Raw genomic sequence first — 21514 nt, 5'->3', positions numbered from 1 at the left:
AGGCGCGGCGGGAGCAGCGGGACCCGGCGGGACCCGCACAGCGCAGCACAGTGCGTGGTGGAGCGAGCCCCGGGAACGCCCGACCGAGAGGGGCGGCGTGCGGGCGGCGGCTGGCGGCGATGGCGGTGGAACGGAGCCGCGCCCAGCCGAGACGCGCGCTGGAGCGGAGCACGGGGGGGGTCGTCGCTCGGGGGCCCGGCCGAGACGTGGGTGCAGCGCCCGGCAGCGGCAGCGAAGCTGCGACCAGAGGAGGCGACGCACGGAGAACTGAGTGGCGTGGCCCGGCCCGGCCCGCACGGCCCCTAACGCGACCCCGGGAAGAGCGCGCAGGCACCAGCAGCCCCGACAATTCCAACACGGGAGCGACCGAAAGAGACAGCAAAGACGCAGCGAGACAGAAAACAGCAGCCACTCGGAAAAAGGAAAAGATCATAGCAACTAAGACCTTAGGGATAGTAAAATGGTATAATGTTAAGCAAAATTATGGTTTTATAACAAGGTGTGACAACCAGCAAGACATATTCGTGCATAGAACTGCTATTAAAAAGAATAACCCTGAAAAATGGATCCCAAGCTTGGGAGATGGAGAAGTGGTGGAATTTAATATTGTACTAGGGAGAAAAGGGTTACAAGCATCGCAGGTCACTGGGCCTGATGGTGTTCCTGTAAAAGGCAGTATATATGCAAAAAATCGTAGTCATGTTAGACAGTATCTCCATTGTAAGCCCCCCCTACAGTTTCCCTTTCCTAATCCCACCTTTCCCTTTTACCCTATGTCCTATTACCCCCAGTGTATTCCCAATCCGTTTTTTCACCCATGGTTTCCCTCACAAAACCATGCTTTTGCCAATTGTTTCCCCAAAAATCCCTTTCCAATGCCGAGTGGGGGATGAAAAGGGGGAGGGAAGAAGTTAAACCCTCTCCTGCCTCAGTTTCCCCACAAAGCATGCTCAGAGAATTCTGTCTCCCTTCTGTCAGCCCTAAGATGTTCCAGAGAATCTGTTTGGACATTTAAAGACTCAGGAGGGTGGCTTGTTTTGTTTTGAAACTGTTCTTGTTATGTTTATCCAGTTGTTTTCATTCTCCTTTTATTAAAATAAAACGGGTGAGGTGTTGGGGTCCCTCCCCTGCCGTGTAGCCCTGGGAGAGGGGCCCTGAGGGCACAGACACGGGGCTACCCTGCCCCTGCTCAGCCTCGTTCCCATAGGTTGGTTTGTGTTCCCCTGCGCGGGGAGAAGGACCCTTGGTCCCGTGACTGGGACAGTTCCTGGGCAGAGCTCCGGCCATGCGGCTGGAGAAATAAACATCTCTCTGAAACAGCTATCAAGAATCTGTCTGTCCGTATATATATTTCCTTTCCACGGGACTCCTGGTTTGATATATGCGTGTTGCAGGATCCCCACTGCAACACATATACAACATGGGGCCAATATGAGAAACTACTGCTGATCTGCTAATGGAATAATTTTAAAAAATCACAAGTCTCAAGCAAGCAAATAGTAACTGACAAGATGAAAGACAAAAAAGCCCCAGTAAACTATGGGAAAGCAGATCAGCAGGAAGGAGATCCAGCCTTCCTCTTCTGTTAAATTCTGACCTGTCCTTGTGAAGAGTCTGGACTAGGTGCATTTTGGGTCAGGTCTGGCTGATGTAGGCAATCACTTTTGTCTCCAGAGACACCTCTGAATTTGCTCAGCTGAGCTTTAATTAGAGCATTCTGCCGTGTGAGCTCAGCTATCTGGCCCAGCAGATCACCATTTTGAAGTAACTCTTCAGCTGTGCTGTTTCTCCCAGAGTCACCTGGGCAGGACAGATTGATTTTCTCATGGGAACTCGCCACGTCTTTGTCTGCAGGAGGAGCTGTTGTTTTCTAGAGATGGGACAGTTTTCCTCAGTTGTGCTCTGTGTCCTCGGGGAGGAAGGTAAGCTCCGTTCCTTGCATGGCTCTCTTTCAGTAGATGGGGAAATGGCTGCAAACACTACAAACACGAAATGAAGGAACAGTAAGGACAGGGACATGTGATCCTCACTGAGGAAACCAACACGGACTTTATTGCATCAGGTTACTAATAATCAAGTAGGAATCTGAATTGTAACATCTGGCCTGAATGGTGTTACGTTACTGATCAAAACCACTCTATGCAATATCCTGCTGTAAGAACTCACCAGGTTAGTATTTCCTATTGCAAACACTCTTACATTTAAATGATTTAATCAGAGATAGACAGAGAACTCACTGAGAAGATGATAAATTGTTTTGAATTTCTTAGCTGACAGATCAAATACTACTTTTTAGTTAGTCTTCCATTTTCCAAAATTCAGTTACCTTTCCTGGTAAACTAAGTTTCTGTTTCAGTTCTGATATTTATATTGGGTTATTAACAAAACTTTTAGGATACTAAAACAAAATAATACAAGACATTTGGCATGATAATAAACTAACTACCTAGTCTCTAAAGAGGAAACACTGTGGCCAACAAAAGTAGTTAGGTTTTTTTTTGTGGTTATCATCAGCAAAGAGATAACACACCAGACAGACATGACTAAAGTTACAGCACTGCCAGCTGCTACATGCTAAGTCCAAGCTGAATTTTGTGATCAAAACAGAAAATAGATTTTCTATGCTTCATACACCAAATAGCCCATTCCTTCACAAGCTTTAGTTCTTGCCTCTTGAGCTGAGAAGAGCACTTAAAAATTTATACTCAAGTGTGTTTTATGAATCATTGAGCATAAAGAAACATTCATTAAGTTTAACATTTGTTGAGCCATTTAGCATCAGTCTTAAGAGAGTAACAATATATTTTAGAGAATTCTCAGAATACAGTTCTGCACTGTGGTTTCAAATGACAGAAGACATCTGACAGCCCCCAATGGCACTGAAACCAGACATTGCTCTTTGTAGAACAAGACCTTAGGTTCATTTCCTCCAGATTTTTTATGCACCTCCTCACAGCACAGCAGCCCGCTGAGTGGCTGAATTAAATATAAACTTTCAATTGCTTTGCCAGCTCCTTAAAAATCAAAAGGACTTTCGGTTATTTTTCTCACTTGAAAAAGGCTTACAAAACAACACAGCTGAAAGGGAGGAAAAAGCAGGAAAACCCCAAAACCCACTCCTGTACCCTCCTTCTTGTCAGCAACCATCCAGCTGGCCATAGATGTAATTATCTGCCTCTCAACAAGGGTGTTATGCAGGGCCCTGGCATGATCAGTGGGATGCTTGTGGTTACAGTGACAGCTGCAGCAGAAAACAGCTCGTTTTGAGAATCACAAAGGGTGCTTCCTTCTGCTCACTTCAGTAAGGACAAATGAGAAATGCCTTCCCTAATCACCCTGATGAACTTTCTTCCTCCCAACAATGAGAAGTGAGCCACCAACATATGAAACTCCTAGAGCCAATGGATACTGACACAAGACTGAGCTACCTGGTTATCTGGCACCACATAATTTCACCCAAAATTCCCTCAACCACTTCCTGTGTATTAAATGAAACCCAATGGGAACCTGGCTCCCACAGCTTCCAAAAACCCCTTTGCTGGGAAGATGGGCTCAAAGCAGGAGCACACAGCCTACAGACATCCTGGTGTGTCTGCAGCATGGATTGCAGAAACAGAGAAGTTCCAGGCTTCAGTGGTCCCACCATTAAAGGTGGTGGAGGCTGGATTACACCATCAGCAGATGGAAATCTGAAATGATGTGCTGTAGGTCATCGACAAAGAGCTTCAGCAATCACACAGATATGATAATCAAAATGAATACCAAATAAAAATGTCAGTCTGGACTGCCACTGACAGGACTGCTGCCAGGAGATGGAAAAGTGTACAGGCTGTCTAGCAGCAGGCATAGTAACAAAAGAAATGCATATCTGGGTGCAGCAGTAGGACATTCCAGCTATAGGGCCAATATGTCTAGGCATACAGATTAAAAATTTTCCATAGAAAATACATCTTCAAAGGTACTGTGAGATTGAAACAGTAACACACAACACAGACTCCTAAGTCTACGGCAGTCAGAGAGATCTCACTTTTCTGGAGGGAAGACAATTCCTGACTGCTCTTCTGCTGTGGTGGTGACAGCAGCACAGCTGGCTGGAAGATGTGAGCTGGAAAGCTTCCACCAGGTCTCGTATCACCCAAGGCACCTGGCCCTGGGGGAAATGTGAAAGGTAGTTCTTCCTGTGGAAATTTCCCCATATTTTCCCTGTTGCCTGCATAAGTCCTGGGCTCAGAATAGGTCAAAACAGGTTTTTCTAAAGAAAAAGACAAAGCAGGGATAAAAGTTAAACAAAAAACCCAAACAAACAAGCAAAAAGGCAACAAAAATTAGTTATAGTGAAATAGGAAAAATCTCAATAACAACTCTTATATTCAGGTATCTGAAAAAACAGACTAGAGGATCTTCCATACACACTCCTAACTTTCTTCTGATGCCCAGGTACAGAATTCTTTCACTCAAGCATGCTGTAAGTCTTTACTGGCTATAAGAACAGGAAGAACTCTTACACATAGCCTCACAATTTCAGGATAGTAGTATGAGATCTGTTTGTAGCTCATGCACAAGACTTACTTCATGTGACTTGAACAGGTATTTGAGCTGATTTGGTGACATTTTCTTGAGAAAATCAGACTTACGCACTTGTCCTAATGCCCCATATTATAAATTTGATGACAACAATGACTGGATAGAAAACAATTCAAGACTTTTTTGAGCTCTTTGCTGATCTCCTTACGATTTAATTTAAATGAGACATCTCTTCAGTAAAAAAAAAAAAAAAAAAGAAGTTATTCTGTATTTAATTAAGTAAAGTAAGGAAAGACTATTTGAAAATTCTAGTGCTGCAGAACTGTTGAATGTGAAGGTTTGGGTGTTAGGCTGGGGTTTTTTTGAGGGGTGCTTTTCTGACTGTTTGGATTTTATATTTTGGGGGGTAATTTCCTTTTGTTTGCTTTTACAAGGCCTGGGTCAATCTCAAAAAATTAAAAAGGATCTGGTATGTGGCTTCTTCCCAAGAAGAAAATTCTTCCAGGAAGAAAATTTTTAACTACAAAGATTCCCCAAACCAACATTTAACTATGGAATACAAGTAACTCCCAAAATCTTGGGATTCACAAGAAGTTACTGACCTTGAGAGCAAAAGCAATGCATTTCAACAACAAACCAGGAAAGAGAGCTGGGAGAAAACTCAGTGGTGAACGAAGGTTAGAAGTTCAAGGTGAATCACGTTTGCTTAGTTTGGCCACCAATGCTACTGGCTTATCTTAGCCTGTCTGCATGTCACACAGCACTCAGCTGGTCACTCCCCTCTCACAAAGTCACAAATACCAAGTACCAGACCTCTCTGACCAGTTGGTTTGGCCAGCAGCGACCTCCAGTGTCTTATGGAAACACCAATCTCAGAGTGTCAGCCTGCTCAGCAGCAGGAAGCTGAGATCCTGGTTCTGTTGGGTTTGATTTCTTTGGGTTTCTGGGGGTTTTTTGGGACCCTCAGAACGAAAATTACTTTGGAAGCCATCTTAATGGGGGAAGGCTATTCTCCTCCTTTGCTTGTGCTCCCAGCAGAACCTATGGCATGGGAATTTACAGAAGTGACATTCAAGCTCATGCAAGAGGTACTTGTGCAAACAGATATCTATTAAATACCAGATTTTCCACTACAGGGATAAACTAGCCACAACTCCTCTTTCATGCTTCACACATTCACGTACACACCTTGGCTGCCTGCTGGACCTTTGCTTGCAATTCCAAAATATTTTGGATTTTGTTCTCTTCCAGGTTCTACCAAAGGGAGGCCTTTAAATGCTTGTGTGAGACACATCAGCTTTTCATCTGTTACCGTCCTGTATTGCTGAAGCTTCTTCTAAAGGAGGAAAAAAAAGATACACAGAATTCAGATATTTGTATTCTAGCAACATAAATTAGAAAATTATATACTACCAGCAGCCCTGAGAAGAAATTTGGCTTCTTAATATTACTGTGTGATTCTGTGGGATTCCAGTGAGGATTAAATATTATTGTCTCCATGTTTCTCATTTATAAATTACTTGTTTTCCCTTTTCTTACTCATGACCTCACTTCCTTTCTAAGATTTCTTAATCACTTCATTCCCAAATGTAGCCATTGATCAAATCTACCTCCACTGCAAACTAAAAAATGGAAAATGTAGTATTACATCCACTCATTGCTCCAGTAGTGTTTACAGTATAGAAGTGTACTGAAAAGGAAGATGCCTAAACTTCTAGATGGATAAAGTAAAGCTCAGTTTTACAGAGCCAGCACTTTCTCAGGCTTTGAAGTTAAATAAAGATAAATGAACGACTTCCAAACATTCCATACCTGTACCTGCTACTGTAATTCTCAGGCTCCTCATTCAATTTTATCGTTTTCTTTCTGTTTATTGTTAAAATCTCCAGAACATGAGACAATGCATCTCAGCCCCTATTTGCAACAGAACTTGGGATTCTAACAAGTCATCCTGATGGGTAAGGAGCAAGGGGGGCTCAGCAAAGAGTGCTCCTGGCCAAGCCATGGGCTGCCAGCTTTTCCAGGAGTTTACTGTGGGAGACATGACTTCTTCATATGACTTCTTCATATTGCTACTTAAGAATTTAGGTAGTAAATTTGAGTGTTGCAGACAATTCTGCAAGCAATAATCAGCTTCTGGAAGGATGGAATGGTAACACAAGAAAAATTATGGGATAGCTTTGGAAGAAGTCTAAGGCTCAGGAATAACTTATTTCTGTAGAAAACAAATTAAAGACAATCTAAATAGGATTATAACTGCCATTATATTTATAACACAAATTTGATGCTATTAAATTGATGTATTCCTAATAAACAGAAAATATTCTACTGAAATTCTAAGATCCTTCCTTATAACTGCAAAAGAACCAAATATAATTCCCTGCTTTGGTATTACAATTTTAACAAAGAACAAGCTTTTGATCGTTTGGGGCCCATTGCTGAAAAAAAATAATCCCCAAATCAACCAACCAACCAAAACCCCAACACAAAATAAAAACCCCACTAGCAGGAGGATGGCTGAAACTCTGCCAGCTTGCCCTGGCTGTGCGAGCTGCCGTGCCACACCCCTATTTACCTGCTCCTGTTCGCAGCGCTCCCTAGAGCCTTCTCTAAAAGCACCTCCGACGACCGGAGGAAGCCCCTCCCAGCGCCTGAATGGCTAACGAGAGGGTATTTTGGTATCTTCACCTATGACAATTACTATTTGATGTCATCTAAATACTGCCTCTACTTGCACTGGCCCAGAATCAGCCCTATAGCCCTTCTCCTCTCCTAGGCGGCTTCATGGGAAAAGGGAGAAAACCTTTTCCATTCATTCATAAATGTGAGCAAAAGCAAAACAAGCCCCACACTTCCCCTGCCTGGCTTCCATAACCTGAGGAAAAAGCAGGACCCAAAGAGAACAAAAATGCTCCACAGTCCCTCTTTTGGAAACAAGAGACCACCAACTTGAAGGCAGTTGCCCAAGGCACTTCCAGCTCATAACAAAATTATTCTTGGAATTGTAGGGAGTAATGCAATTACAGAGAACCCAGTCAAAACACATGAGCTCAAAACCTGTGCACTGTAGTTCAGACTGCACTAAAAACCAAGAAACTTTTTAGCGTAACTTGGCTGCTGCTCAAAATCATATGGACTTTCCAGATCACATGTCAGGATATACCATCATCTTGAGCAGCTCAGCCAAATTTCTTTGCCTCCACACCCAAGAGCAGGAAAAGTACTTCTTCCCCTTCTGCCATTCCCCTCATTTTGTGGTTACAGGTTTTTCTCAAATCAGCTGTTTCAAACCCTGCTGCTCTCAGTGAGGATGACAGCACCTTCTTGTGTGACTGGCAAATGCTCTCTCCTCTCTTAGATCTATCTCAAATCCAAATTGCTGTGCAACCTCTCTTTACATTGTCAAAGCTTACAAAGCCCTCCCTTCCCTGAACTGCCATTTTTGACTTCACTCTTGTATGAGTTTCATTTCGCAGAGGAAGGAGAGGAAGCTTTTACACTGCAGTGCATCACTAAAATACATCATCCAAACACATTAATATTGATAATCTGCATGTAACACAGCTGTTAATATAAAACAGATGCAGCATGTAACTAGCTTTTCCAGATTCTATAGGTCTGTGATCATGCTAATCAGTTTCACATGAAGGACTCATCCCTTTATTTTTAGAGGAAAGCAAATGTGTGTGATTAGAAACAGAAAAACCAACCATGGCAGAAAAATACTGGACATATATTCATGAGACTGTAAAGCCTGAAGAAGACTTGGAAAAATTCTCTAACTGAAGTTCTTCTGAAATATCCTGATTAATTCAGAGGGTACCAGAAAGATATAAGGCATATTTAAAGCTGTGGTAAGATGAAAAATGAGATTTTGGGTTTATAAAAATGTCTCTCTTTCTAGATATAGAGTTATATCCATTAATGAAATTTAATCCCAAAAGGAGCTGGCAATCAAAACCACTACAACAGTTTTTGACATTAAAATATAGATGTCTCCTATACCTCCCTGGAATTTAGAAATGAGATTTAAATTGCAGGTAGGTTTTTCATAATAATGGGATCTGTTCCCTCCAGATATTTTTGCCACTGTTAAAAACTGAAGAACCCCAGAAGATGCTCCCACGTGTAACTGCCATCTTCAAAATCATAAACAAACCCCAGAAACATATATCCCATTTGACTTATCTATTTTAGACCACTTTTACCGTATGAATTTAGATTACATCTGTTAACAGGAATCCTTTGTCCAGTTTTCCATTTACTAAATATCCACTCCCCCAAAGAAAAAAACTTAATAACTAAATATCCTCTTTTATTTATCTGTTCTAGGAAAAAAGATAGGGAAAATAAAAAAATCACTTTCTAGTACTTTCAGCATCTATGACATCATTAATTTCAGTTCACCAAACCTAAACCCCATTTCTGACATGAGTCTTTCTTTTGTGGAGAGTGAAGAAAATTGCAACATTTCATTTAGCTCAAAGGGACTGAAAATGCAGCAATGATGCAAGATGAGGCTTTAAGCAGTAGTAACAAAGGAACTGACAATTTATGATATGCCAAGACATTATAAATAATGGCAATTAGTCTTTTATGGCTTAATGTTGTAGCCCGCACGGTGGTGCTGTTGACTAGAGAATTTTCAGGTATAACTCAATGTCATTCGGCAATCCTAAACCCAGACGTCTTTGCACTGAGTTGTCAAGGCTACATATGTCAATCTCTCTGAGATAAGAGCTCACTTACTATTGGTGAAAGTATGTTTGATAGATAAGCTAATTAAAATTCTATTTTGGGAAGTTTTACCAAGGCACTTTCTTAAAAAAAAATTCCTTTTTACTCAAGGCACATAACCTTAATTCATCAAATCAAATGCACAAGGCAAAAGCAGGATAAGTCAAAGACACAATACTGGTTGTAACACTCCAGGTATTCTGAAAGCAATTTGTACCTCAGGAAAAGTGTAACATCTCTGGTTCCTTCATACCTCTGCCCTCCAAACCTCAGTGTTACTTTCCCTGATCCAGCTGTCCTAATGATCTCCTACTAGCCAGAATAAATGAATTCCAAATCCCGCTATATTTGCCTGGACTCATGCCTCCTGCTGCTACCAGCAGCTGACAAAAGGGGACAATCCCCTGGGACATGGCACAACGAGGAGCAGTTAATGATGGCTTTTACCATCTTTCTGTTAGGTTAGGCCAGTCCTTCAGCCCAGCCTCTCACTTCTGTTCCAGCCCCTGCATGAAAGGGAATAAGGCAGCAGCAGCACAAAAATATTCAACAAACATTTCATGTAGATAGAGAAGTATTCTCAGTGTGGGCACTGAGGAACACACCTGCAAAGCTTTCTTGAAAAGGTGTAATTGTGCCAGCTCTGGCACAGGGGGCAGGCCCACAGCGTGGCTGCAGCCCTGGCACAAAAGGCAACGTAAGGAGGTTGTTAACACTTATTTTCCACCCTTTTGAACAAGGCAGAATCCATCTGCTGGGAGTAATTAATCAAAGCTGCCATTCCCATTGCTCTGGTCTGGGCAGCACCATCCTGAACCAGACAGACACTGCAGAGCTTCTCAGAGCTAACAACAGAAATGGTTGGAGCTGAAGCAGCAGCTTCCAAGGACACTGTTCAGAGGGTACCAGAAAGAAGTAAGGCATGTTTAAAGCTGTGGTAAGATGAAAAATGAGATTTTGAGTTTTTAAACAAAGACTTAGACAACTTCTGGAAAAACAAAAAGACTTGTTTGAAGACAGGTCTTCCCTATGGAGGGGTTTGAAGACAATCTACATTTCAAGAGAAGAGGTTCTTGCACAAAACTCTGGGAGATAATGGGCAAACACTACTTGCCGGGCTGTGTTTTCTATAGAGCTTTTTCTTCCTGGTAGACACTGACTCACTGAAATACATACCTCATTATTCAGTCTCCTTTTACTAACTCTTTTACCAGATACTTCATGAAGAAATAAAATCAGTGACAGTTGCATCGTGACTTAACCACCCCTATCATTTCTCAAAAGTCAGTTTCTCAGATGATTAAAAAAACCCCACATAAAAAAGAAAGAGAAAGAGAAAAATAAAGAAGTTCCTATGGTCTGTTAGGAGCCAGAAAACATAAGTTCAGCTTTGTCAGGAAATCCCACAGAAAGCAGCATGGGATCACATTTTCAAAAGGACTTAAAAGGTTTAGGAGAATGTCTCACTGTTAAAAGTGATTTAGATTAATGAGCTTAAGCATTGTTGAATGCACTGCTTCATGCTCTGTCTTGTCCAGCCCAGAGAGGGGTGGGGTTCTTCCACAGCTCCTGACAGATCCAGGTGCAAGGGCTGAAATCCAGGAACCCTGTTTCTACAGCTTCTGGATGGAGGTGACAGGCCCCGAGCCAGAAGAGCAGAGGGGACAGGCACCTTTCCCAGTCAGCACAAAGCATTGGTGGAGCAGGACTGTTCTCCCAGGCCGGGCTGGGAACTAGAGCAGCTCCCCTTCTGCTGCTCATGGCTCAGCTACGAAGCAGAGCTTCAGGGAAACTGCACCTTCTGAGGCTGCAAACCCCTTCACCAGGGGCCATCTGTCACAGGTCACCAGATCCCCAGCCCCAGACACTCTCAAAAGCAGATGCAGGTGCCTTGAAGGTGGCACGCAGCCGCCCTGTGCCACATCCCTCTCTCCTGCTCCAGTCTGTGATTTGTTTCTTGTTCTAGTGAGTGAGAAGGTTTTTTAGGAGAGAGAGAGGCAAGGCACATGAAATACTTATGAAAGGAATTTAAGTGCTTTATTCCAGTTGCACTTTACAACAGAAAAATTATTTTTAAAAATTCGCAGCTACCATGGTATGCTTGACCTAAATTCTTCAGTGCTGTTCCTTCATCTTGTGAGACTAGAAATAAGTCCTAAATGTGTAAAATTCTGAACGTGAAAATTGGTGAACCTATTCATGAGTTGCAGCGTTTGCTTTAAATTAAGTTGACAGATTTTCTGGTGCTTTATTTTTTATTGACAATAAGTTACCATTCTGTGTCATGTAAGAATTTGTGAACTTTCATATGGAAGGGTAGGGTAGGTAGGAGTGCAATTTTGGCCAATAGTTATATTAGGTAGATGTTTCTGCTAAATATTTTGCATTAAAGGAACTTTTAATTTAAGATACCTATTAAACCATTTAAAAAATGTAAATCAGTGATTGGATGCCCTCCAGCTCTCAGTAGCTAGATAAATACAATAAATTTGGTCTAAACAAATTCCAACCTCCTAATAAATGCCCTGTATTCAATTACAAATCAGGTTTCAAACTGGAGTGAATACACTCATGTAAATTGGTTGCTTTTTCAGCATATCTGAAAAAGATGTATCAAACCCAAGCCAAGCCATTTAGCACATGTATGTGGCCCACAAGCAGATTTTAGCCATCAGTTCTACCTGCTCAAGTTCTTTGTTGGATCAGGACCTCACTTCTTACCCATCCAAAGCTCCATTTCAGTTAAGAGAAATGTCTGAATTATGGGCCAAGAAAGAAATTAATATGGACCCTGACTTCTGGCCAGACGTTGGTACCACATAATTTCTTTGCCATTGCAATTCTAATCCGCTGTGCTATCTGCTGTTTGAAGCTCACCTCACTACAAGTTTCCTAGGAAACAAATTTAGGCTCACACGTGCGTTAATAAGAATGACACCTCAGGTAAGTTTGGTTTCAGATGATGGAGTAGCTCTCCCCCTCAGTGTGCTTACATTCACCAAACCTGACACTGAAAATGGTCCAGAGCTCAGGGGAAAGAGTGAAAGGTCTGTGCTGCACCTTCTTTGTTCACTGCACACTTTTGTCTTTGTTCAGAAAGGCAGGTGAATCTTATTGTTTCTGAAAGTATGTTTTCTTTTTCCTGAGCTTTAAGTGGATGCCAGTTATGACAAAACCTGTCAGGATTGCTGCTGTGCCAGAAACCAGGTAGGCAATTCCCAGGAATGGGTTACTTCCTCCGCTCCACACCACGGTTGAAAGAATCACATGCTTCCTCCCCTTGAACCTGGTAACAGGGAAATCTGAGAGAAGGATGTTAAGATTTCACTAACAAAGTGTACATTATTTCCAGGAGAAGAGAAAGTAGTGGTTAAATGCTCAAAAAGCTTTCCAAGGCATAAAGAGTTTTGAGGTCTGCCTTTGCTGCCAAAACCCCTTTAACTGACTGGTGATGTCTCTGCTATTCTGGATCCAAAAACCCAGCTGGTTTTTCGGTGGTGGTAAGCAGCTGGTGGTAAGAAACCCAGTGATTTTAGATACAGTCTTCATGTGCACATGGAAATACTTTCTTTCTTTAAACATTGTAAATTTCAGATTCATAATTTATAGAACTGCTACTGCATTAATTTGCTATGAAAGCTCAGTTGAAAATGGGCCTTTTGGGAAGCTTATCGTGACACTCCACATAGCTTCTGTGAGGATAAGTGCTCACCTCTACCCAATATGTTGTACCCAGAATGTTATATGAGTTTACCTTTCATCTCTCCCATGGAAGCTTTCAGAATAGAACCATGACACAACATTTAAAACCACAGCTCTTTCAGCTGAGAAAGAGAAATTTATGGTCATGTTGACATAACTCCTGCTGACAAAAGGAGTGCTTTAGTCAGCAGAGTTCCCACTGTTGGGTGTGAGGGGCAGTGGCACCAGCACAAAAGCTCCTGTAAGTCAGGCCATGCCCCAAATCCGTCAGAGGGCTCTGCTGACACAGGGGTGTTCTGTGCAGTTTCTTTGTCAGCTGACCATACAAGTCCTATTCACTTCCACCTCAGTGTAACTCTCTAACAGTCCTAGGGAATCTGAAAGGATACTGTAGGAAATCTGGAAGGTGTAATTCCCTGCTGGCAGGCCCTCTGCAAACTGCTGTATCCGCCTGACACGACGGTAGAGATTCCTGAACGTAGCGAAGGCCGACACTCGCATCCAGATAATAAAGTCATCGTTCACATAACCATTGTTCCTCTCATCATCCTCATCTAACAGATACACTGGTTTCTGCCAGTAAGGAGGTCTTGCTGTCCCTGGTGACAAAGAGACAAAGCAGGAAAGACATACTGTCAGTAAAAACAATGGCTGCTGAAATTCTGGGCCTCACACAACCAAAACAGAATATGAGATATAGAAGAGACACAAGACACTGTTCAAAATGATTATGGCAGATAATAGCATCTCCAAGCATGCCTCCTCACCTGAAACACAAATTAATGGTTTAACAGTACCCAGGAGCTGCTACACATTAGACCCTTCAAGCACAAGAAAAACAAAGTGACTTGCACAAATGAATATACGGTTTATTCTGGATTCTTGCCTCTTCAGCAAGCAACATGTTCTCTGTAACGAAGAGCTTGCCTTCATTTTTATACATTAATATATTCCTGTACAACCAGAAAGGCACCTTTTTGCAGTCTAATGGCACAGCCTATGACATTTAGAATCTGTCCCATGAAAACTACTTAGATAATTAACTCTTGCATATTGCATCCAGCACAGCACCGCCCTGATCCAGAACGGGCAGCTTTTAGCCCCACTTCAATAGGTATCACCATAACCAGGCAAAAGCCCTAGGAAACAAGTCTGAAAGAACTAGTGACAAAGGCAGCCTCTTGTGTCTCACAGCTGCCCAAGAATCTGCAAAGGCATGAAGGAAAGATGGGCCGTGCGATTCTCCTTCACAGATGCTGCCAGCAGGAAAAAAAAAGTGCAACTGCATCCTTGCTTTCTCTGGACAGATAAAGCATTACAAGAAATTATATAGAAGGATGTTGATGTGGGCTAACTTCAGTCTTCCAAAAACATCTTCTCTCAATTTCTACGGTCACTGATTAAAAAAGTAAAAAGGTGATATTTTGGCTAAATGTGACTTCTGCTCTCAGTCACCCTCTAAAGCTGCTTCTTCAACCTGCTTTGGAAGGTATTTCTCTCAAAGGTGATTTTTCTCAGAGTGGGGGACACATGAAGGGGAAGATAGGGAAGCCATTGAAAAATAAGGAACACCAGCAGAACCATTCTTACCTGCAAATGCAGAGGAGAGATTGTATGATTCAGGATTGCGAAATTTCACATTTTTATCTGTCCACCAACTGTTTCCAGTCTTCAGCAGTGGCACTCGAATCACAGATGAGTTACGATTGTAGAAAAGATCAATAGTATCTGCAGGGAAAACAATAAGCAACATCTGTGAGCAGAAGACAGTCAGTCAAATTGGCAGCGTGACTAACAAAAAACCAGTACATCGAAGCATCTTTCAAGTGGATAGGAAACCAGAACATCCTGGGAAAGGTTTCATCATGTGTATGGAGCACTGCACATTTCACGAGAAGAATTAAGGTACCAGTCTTAGAACTTCTGAAGTTTCAAAGACTGAACATTTCCTACCAATCCCTGTGTACGCTGCGCATGTTCCTCATGTCCATCAGCTCCTGTGGGACTAACTTCTTTGCAGATCACTTTTTGAGCTCTCTAACTAGTTACAGAAGTTACTGTCCTAGTTAGTTTTCCCTAGAATTTCTTTGACAGATGTCCTAAAATTTTGCTACACATGATGTCTTTTCAGGGACTAGGGTAGAGGTAAAAGCACAGTCAAGGGAATCCAGTCCTTTGGAGAAAATTTTGCTTTAATTTTATGCCAATTAGAGCTTGCCTACCAACTTTGACACAAACACTTTCTTCAATCAATAACCATTTAGTTAAAATTGTGCTTAACCATGTCATTCAGTTTCAGTGGGTGAAGAGCACTTGTTTTTATCCATTAATATTTTCCTACACAGATTAGTTTAACAGAAACATGATAGGTCTCATTAACATCTCTGTAAACCCCATGGCAGCCAATGGGATGATGGGCAGGGATAATCAGATGATACAGATGGGGAGGGGTTGCCTTTTAGGAGATGGGAAAAGCACAACTCAGCTGCATGAGCATCAATGAAAACATACTTTTTTTCCCCCCTCCTGCTACAAAACCTGTGCTCACACAGCTCCTTAAAGCTCAGACACACTCTTCTGGGCAAGTGATCATTCTGTGGCCCACCACATCCCCATCTATTTGTCACCATTTATTCACAGGAGTTGCAATGCTCTGAGCTCTGCCTGCTTAGTTGCTTGTCTTGACTCTCTCTCACATGCTCCAGAACAGTGTGGGCTGCCCACAGCTGGGCTCTGCTGGCCTAGGTCTGGGGAGAACCCAGTAAATCACACTTCCACGTGGGTGCACAGGTACATGAAAATCAAATGGATCTAGAAGTTACTGAACACAACTGGCCTTCACAAGTCCCCTGGTGTGGGTGGCTCAGCTGCTTGGAAAGAGCTGCTGCCTTCCCAAAACCTGCTGCATGGAACAGGTTAGAAAAAGGGTGGGAGTGGGAAGCAGCAGAGATTGGAAGACAAAAAAGATGAGGTAGGGGAGAAAAGTCTGTACAGTTTTTTTTGTTGGTTTTCCTTCCAAAGATACATTCTGAAATCTCCCAAGTGTACTCATAAGCAGATTATGGCCACTAGATTACTACAAAGATCAAACCCAGGATCAAATTAAGACTATGTATGCTTCCAGCATTCTAAGAACAAAAATGAAACCACGTAGATCCAAAGGTCCAAAACAATGTGGAGAACATGGAGAATCCCTCCTTCTAAGCACATGATTGTGGGAAGGCAGAATCTGGGCTCTCCCATCACTGTACAAGAATGTACTTTTAAGCAAGGAAGTACACTAAATCCCTTGTATCCTCATTCCTTATTTCAAGAGGGCCTAAATTCCTCACTCCTGCTGTACACTCACGTGGAAGGGGGCCTTTGAAAAATCTCCCTCAGCTTCCAAACTAGGGCCAAGTTACTAAACAGTAGGAAGCAGAGCCCCACATTCACTAGAGTAGCACCACCAAACAAAACCTTTTGTGGGAGAAAGAGACCTTGCAATACCAGGACTCCCTGGACTGGGGCAAGGGAACAGTTTCAAGAGGGAATCAGTGAGGTGGGAGAGGAAGGTGCCCACGTACCATTGAACATGCTGTTGGCAATGGCCCCGCATGGCGCCATGGGGGTCCCATTTCTGTAGGTGCTGAAGGGCGCGCAGTAGCTCCTCTGGATCTGCATTCAAGGTCACACAACAGTCAGGCACAGAGCCAGGGTTTGGTTTTAATTTGCTGGTGTCCTCCCATGCCTTCTTCTGAAAAGCCACCGAATAATTAAGTCTCCAGTAGCTTTTTGTCACATTAGAGAGACATCCAAATGAATGGGTCTGTAGTTCAGGAACACCTTCCATATCTAGGTATGGAAACTTAAGGTCTTCACCAAATTCTGCTGCTGACTTGCAAGCTCTAGACTACAAAAACAGGTTTGGGGATCTGCTATTGTAAAATGGCTACAACTGAAAATGTTCCAGTGAAGCCTTGGCTTACGCTAGAGCATCTTATTTTTCCTTCTTTTTAATTCTGACCTGGGCTGCATTACTGCTGGACATGTAGTTGGCCACATTACTGCAGTTGAACGTGGGCAAATCTTGATACACGAAGATACAGAATGAAAAACAAAAGTCCACCTCATCTTTATCACATCTTTCCTGTCCCAGTTCATAAGAAACTCTAAATCTTCAGGTTTAAACACACAAACATTTTCAAGTAACTCCAATGAGCTGTGTATCTGATTGGCACAAAAGCCAAAAGCAGCTGCATCTGGATGCAAACAAACAAGCTAACAAGACACCTGGAGAGTTGTAAGAAGCACTTTATAGAAATGAGGAACATGTCTGGAGAGTTGTAAGAAGCATTTTATAAAAACAACAGATTAGCATGGCACAACCATCATAGGTACAGAAAGGACATGTGGACTGTGCGTATATTGAGAAATGCTACTTTTAAGCTACAGAAAATATACTTTAGATTTGTAAGTAAAAAAACCTGAATGCTGTGATTACCTTCTCCAGTTTCCTTCTGCAGGTCTGCTGCAGGTGATGCTGTCTACCTCCCTTTTTAGACCTCTAAATTGCATACTTAGAAAGCTACGTGATCATTTATTTCAGAACAAACCTTTTCCTGCTCCTTGTCTGCTACCAAAGCCAGATGGCAAAATGAAAGACTTGGAATAATTTAATTCCCTAGCCCTATAATAAAAACACAGTTTAAAACACTTCTGGCTAAGAAGATTGACAACACAAGAAGAAAAAGCTTTCTGTGTATTTATTTGAAAAGACAATGTATTTTTAATCAGCACTGCAAGGTGCAGGTTTGAGAACTGCAACACTGGACTGACATCTTTTATTTATCCCCCTCAACCTTCCTCTCTTACTAACTTATTAGACATAATGGCCCTAGCAAGCATAAAAGCTGGGACCAAACACTGCAAATCTGTACTTTATTATTCCCTAGAGCCACCTAAACACACTTATGGTTCTGCCTAGTTAGCTCTCCATATGGTCAAAGGCACACCTGCTGGAACTGCTGCTGATCTCACAACGTAAAAAGAAAACTTACATTTACATTTCGGCCCAACAGTTGTGCGTCACTTCTTGATATCACGTATCGACGGTGGTTTTGATAGAAGTTTTGCAGACCATAGTACATAAAAACGTCACCCTAGAATTCATGGATAAATCCCTTCAATAAGGAGAGTTCATGAAGGCAATGAGAAATCCTATTACTTGCTAAAAAAGAGGGAAGGGGAGTACTGAACTCGTATTAAAATGTCGGTAACTCCACCCTAAGCAATTCAGCAGAAACGGGCTAGAATCTAATCTTTAACTGTAAGTTTTTATGTTTTGGCACAAAATTAAACATAATTTAAATCACCAAACAAAACCTAAAATAAAAATGCCTGACAATTATTTTACTCAAGATGGCATGGCTGGCCATGAACTTGCAATGAGTGTAAATCATTTTGTAGAGACAGACACCCATTTTCCATAAAAGAAGGTGCACAAAACCCTTCACATTAAAAGAAGAATGCTAGGCAGGCAACTCAAGCATGAAAGGTAATTATGCAACTATAAAAAACCCATTACTCAGTTAATTAACTTCTCATCTCAAACATCACTGTAATCTGAAGAATTACAAAGTATTTTAACAGCCTCCTCCATATTGAAGAATCCTAAAGTGACTTTAAATTGCACTGTGATTTTAAGGGATCATTTATTCAGTACTAAGTATAAGATCTCTTTGGCAGAACATGAAGCATTTTAACAGTCTCAAAAACATGACCTGGTAGTTTAAGACAGGAAATGAAGGATACTTTTCCCAAAAGAAAACTTCAGAATCACATTCTAGACTTGAATTATTTCAAGGACCTTGGGGATTAGCAGCACAAGCCTTGTAAAAATGACTACAGGGGCTTACTTATGTAAAGTGGTCAGAGCTTCGGATTTCCTTCTCACTTGAGAGCTTAGCAGGGCAGCAACAACCAACCCCAGGCCAAGGGCAAGGGTTTGCCACTGACTCAGAGAGAGATACAGAGAGAAGTCACCTCCACAATCAAACACTATTCCCTCCACCCTCATGTTCTCCTTGGACATCTCCCAACCAAGAAGCCTGGTCTTGTTTATAGACACCAAAATGAAACAACAAAAGCAAAAGTGTAAAATTTTGAGCATTACATGTTTTGAAACATACAAAGCAAATTTAATCAGGAGCTCTACAGAACAGAATTAGTGTCTTTTATAATTCAGGGATATAAGTAACAGGTGGTACTAAGCAACTTGAGTTGGTTTCTTGCACTCACTTACCAATATATCTTCCTTTAGTGTGAAATTAACAGAACAGTGGCATTCCTTATTCCAATTAGAGGAATTTTCACGGAGCTTTGAACAATCTGAGCATTTATCTGAATAATCTATCTGTCAGAGAAGTGAACAAGGAAATACACTGTAATAAGGGACATGCTCATAGGAAAAGGTTAGTGTTTTGGCTCCAAGACTTCTCAGAGCAGTTCTCCTCTAAGTGACTCTGGACTGCCAAAAGCATTGTTGAAAATGAAGAGGCAGAGAGTCAAGACTTGGCCTCAGTGAACAACCACGACATTTATCCCTAGTTTAAAGCTGGTTTAGAGCCTTTCAATGACTGTTGCAGAACTTGCACATCTGCTCCTTGGTAAAGGAGTGCTGAGTGAAGAACACTCCTGCACCTTGGACTGGCTGACCAAGCAATGCTTGACAAATCCCCACATGCATCATGGCCCACCCCTGCTGAACAGCCCGGGTGTAGCGCTGAGTGTTGGCTCCTAACAGGAATCTATTCACAACACCACAGGTCTGAATAACCTTGTCTGCAGGAGGGATTTAAACATTAGGGCTCCCTGTATTTCAAGACTTTGCCCCAGCAAATATGTATGTTCTTCTAGTGCCAAACACTCTCAGAGGGATTTGCTTATTTCCCTTCAAAACACTAGAAAATAATGACAGCATTTTGGTATTACCAGCCAGTGGCAGTAATTATCACTCATATTTCAGATATTACCACCCAGGTAATCACCCAGTGCTCTGATTTTATTGATGACTGACTGCCTCTGAAGATTTTCACAGCAATACCAGCTGCTGGACACATGTCCAAGGCACGAAGCCATTGCTATCACCTTTATTCAGAAGCAAAAACTTAATGCCCTTTCCCTCCAAACCTAGCCTGGTTTCCTCTTTACAGAATATCAAAGAACAGCACCCCCAAACCAACCTGGATTTCTCTGACGCTGTTTGCAGACAGGACAAGGCAGACTCCCACAGTGAGGCAGAATGCCCCTATCAGAAAGAAGCTGGAGAGCACAGATGCAATGGTGAGCTGGGGCTTCCAAGCTGGCAGCCTCTGCTGTTTGAATGCACTGTTATCCGGACATCTGGAAGGAGGTGCTGCTCCTTCTTGGGGAGGAAAACTTGTCTTGCCTTTCATTTTCTTCTTGGTGAGAGAGAAAGGAGTAATATCCTTGTGCTGGATAGTGTTTCAGCTGAGATACTGTCTTTATTGTTGGGAGACTATTGTTTGTTCTAGCCTGCATTATGGTGAGGAATTACTTATTAACTAGATCTCTCTCTTCCTTGCTTTCTGTATTTGTGCCTGGATCTCCATGATCAGTTTGTACCAATCAAATGATTGTGTACTTTGATCAGGGTGTCCAGTTCATTCCTCCTTGAAAAGCTTAGATATATTTTTCCTTCCCCACAACTCAGTAGGATTTTTTATGTCTTACTCATGTCCAGGGATACTGTCAGCTATACTGGAATTTCTGTGTAATATCAGATGCATTGTTTCCTCTCCCTTCACTTCCATAGCTGCCCAGCTAACAGGCATGGCATACAATGAAAGGAGTTCTACTCCAGTTGTGCTGAATTCCACTGGGGAGGACTGCAGATGCTCAGACAGCACTGGACAGAAAACATTGCTTTGGAAGACTGAATCAAATTTCTTAACCTGTTACATTCATTGCTATTGACTGAGATGTGATTAAAGGTTGTAAAAAGGTTGTGTGCTCTTTATCACAGAAGGACAACTCATTTTTAAAATACGCAGTTTGGATCAATGGCTTTCCAAGATACCGATGACTTCCTCGTCTCTATTCATCTTGTTCTCTGAAAAAGAATCCATCCATTCCCTACTGTCCACAATGACAAAAGAATCACCCAGAGATCACCCCCTTTTAAATTAAATGGACAAACATAAGAATACTTTTTGCACTCTTCAACAGTTTAACCAAAATAAAGTCTCAGTATAATATACAGATAAATTATCATGTAAAAGCAAAAAACAGCATTTGGCCAGCTCTAGAACAGAGAGGTGAAAAATACCTTCTTGAATACCTATTACTGAAATTCACACAACTTTTTCAAAGACCCCCCAAGGGCAAGAACTAGATTATCACTCTCATGAGAGAAACACGTCTCATTTGGGACAGCACAGGGAGGGAACAGAAAATTGAGTTGTGAAAAGACTTTCACACCCATGTTTGCTCATCTTCAAAGTCTTCCTAGTGACATATAGTGGTGACATATAGTAGTAAATCTAGCAGA

General features: G+C 42.0%; 1 protein-coding gene across 3 annotated transcripts; it reads right to left on the bottom strand.

The window, feature by feature from the left end:
* Positions 1-1901: 1901 nt before the first annotated feature.
* LOC125321268 (cell cycle control protein 50C-like) lies at positions 1902-21496 on the bottom strand. 3 transcript variants are annotated; one of them, XM_048293878.1, is made up of 10 exons: positions 20187-21496; positions 19247-19357; positions 18003-18104; positions 16530-16620; positions 14554-14691; positions 13353-13562; positions 12438-12563; positions 5713-5860; positions 4028-4252; positions 1902-1979 (listed from the first exon to the last, which is right to left on the bottom strand). In XM_048293878.1, exons 1-8 carry the CDS (start codon positions 20397-20399, stop codon positions 5826-5828), a joined length of 1026 nt encoding a protein of 341 aa, XP_048149835.1. In that variant the 5' UTR covers positions 20400-21496; the 3' UTR covers positions 1902-1979; positions 4028-4252; positions 5713-5825. The 3 variants fall into 3 exon arrangements, with proteins under 3 accessions (XP_048149835.1, XP_048149836.1, XP_048149834.1); XM_048293879.1 differs by lacking the exon at positions 4028-4252; XM_048293877.1 differs by lacking the exons at positions 1902-1979; positions 4028-4252; positions 5713-5860 and having other exon boundaries at positions 11274-12563.
* Positions 21497-21514: the final 18 nt, after the last annotated feature.

The sequence above is a fragment of the Corvus hawaiiensis genome, chromosome 2 (assembly GCF_020740725.1).
Source record: "Corvus hawaiiensis isolate bCorHaw1 chromosome 2, bCorHaw1.pri.cur, whole genome shotgun sequence".
Taxonomy (NCBI): Eukaryota; Metazoa; Chordata; class Aves; order Passeriformes; family Corvidae; genus Corvus; species Corvus hawaiiensis.
The sequence above is the reverse complement of the archived record's forward strand: the minus strand, read 5'-3'. Positions and strand labels throughout refer to the sequence as shown.

Bases quoted from the DNA above. Each gene is read 5' to 3' on its own strand.
- LOC125321268 (XM_048293877.1), bottom strand. From the start codon at position 20,399: ATGAAAGGCAAGACAAGTTTTCCTCCCCAAGAAGGAGCAGCACCTCCT. The intron at 18,105-19,246 runs GTAAGTGAGTGC...CATGAATTCTAG, and splicing joins CACTAAAGGAAGATATATTG to GGTGACGTTTTTATGTACTA. The intron at 13,563-14,553 runs GTAAGAATGGTT...CTTTGTCACCAG, and splicing joins TCTCTCCTCTGCATTTGCAG to GGACAGCAAGACCTCCTTAC.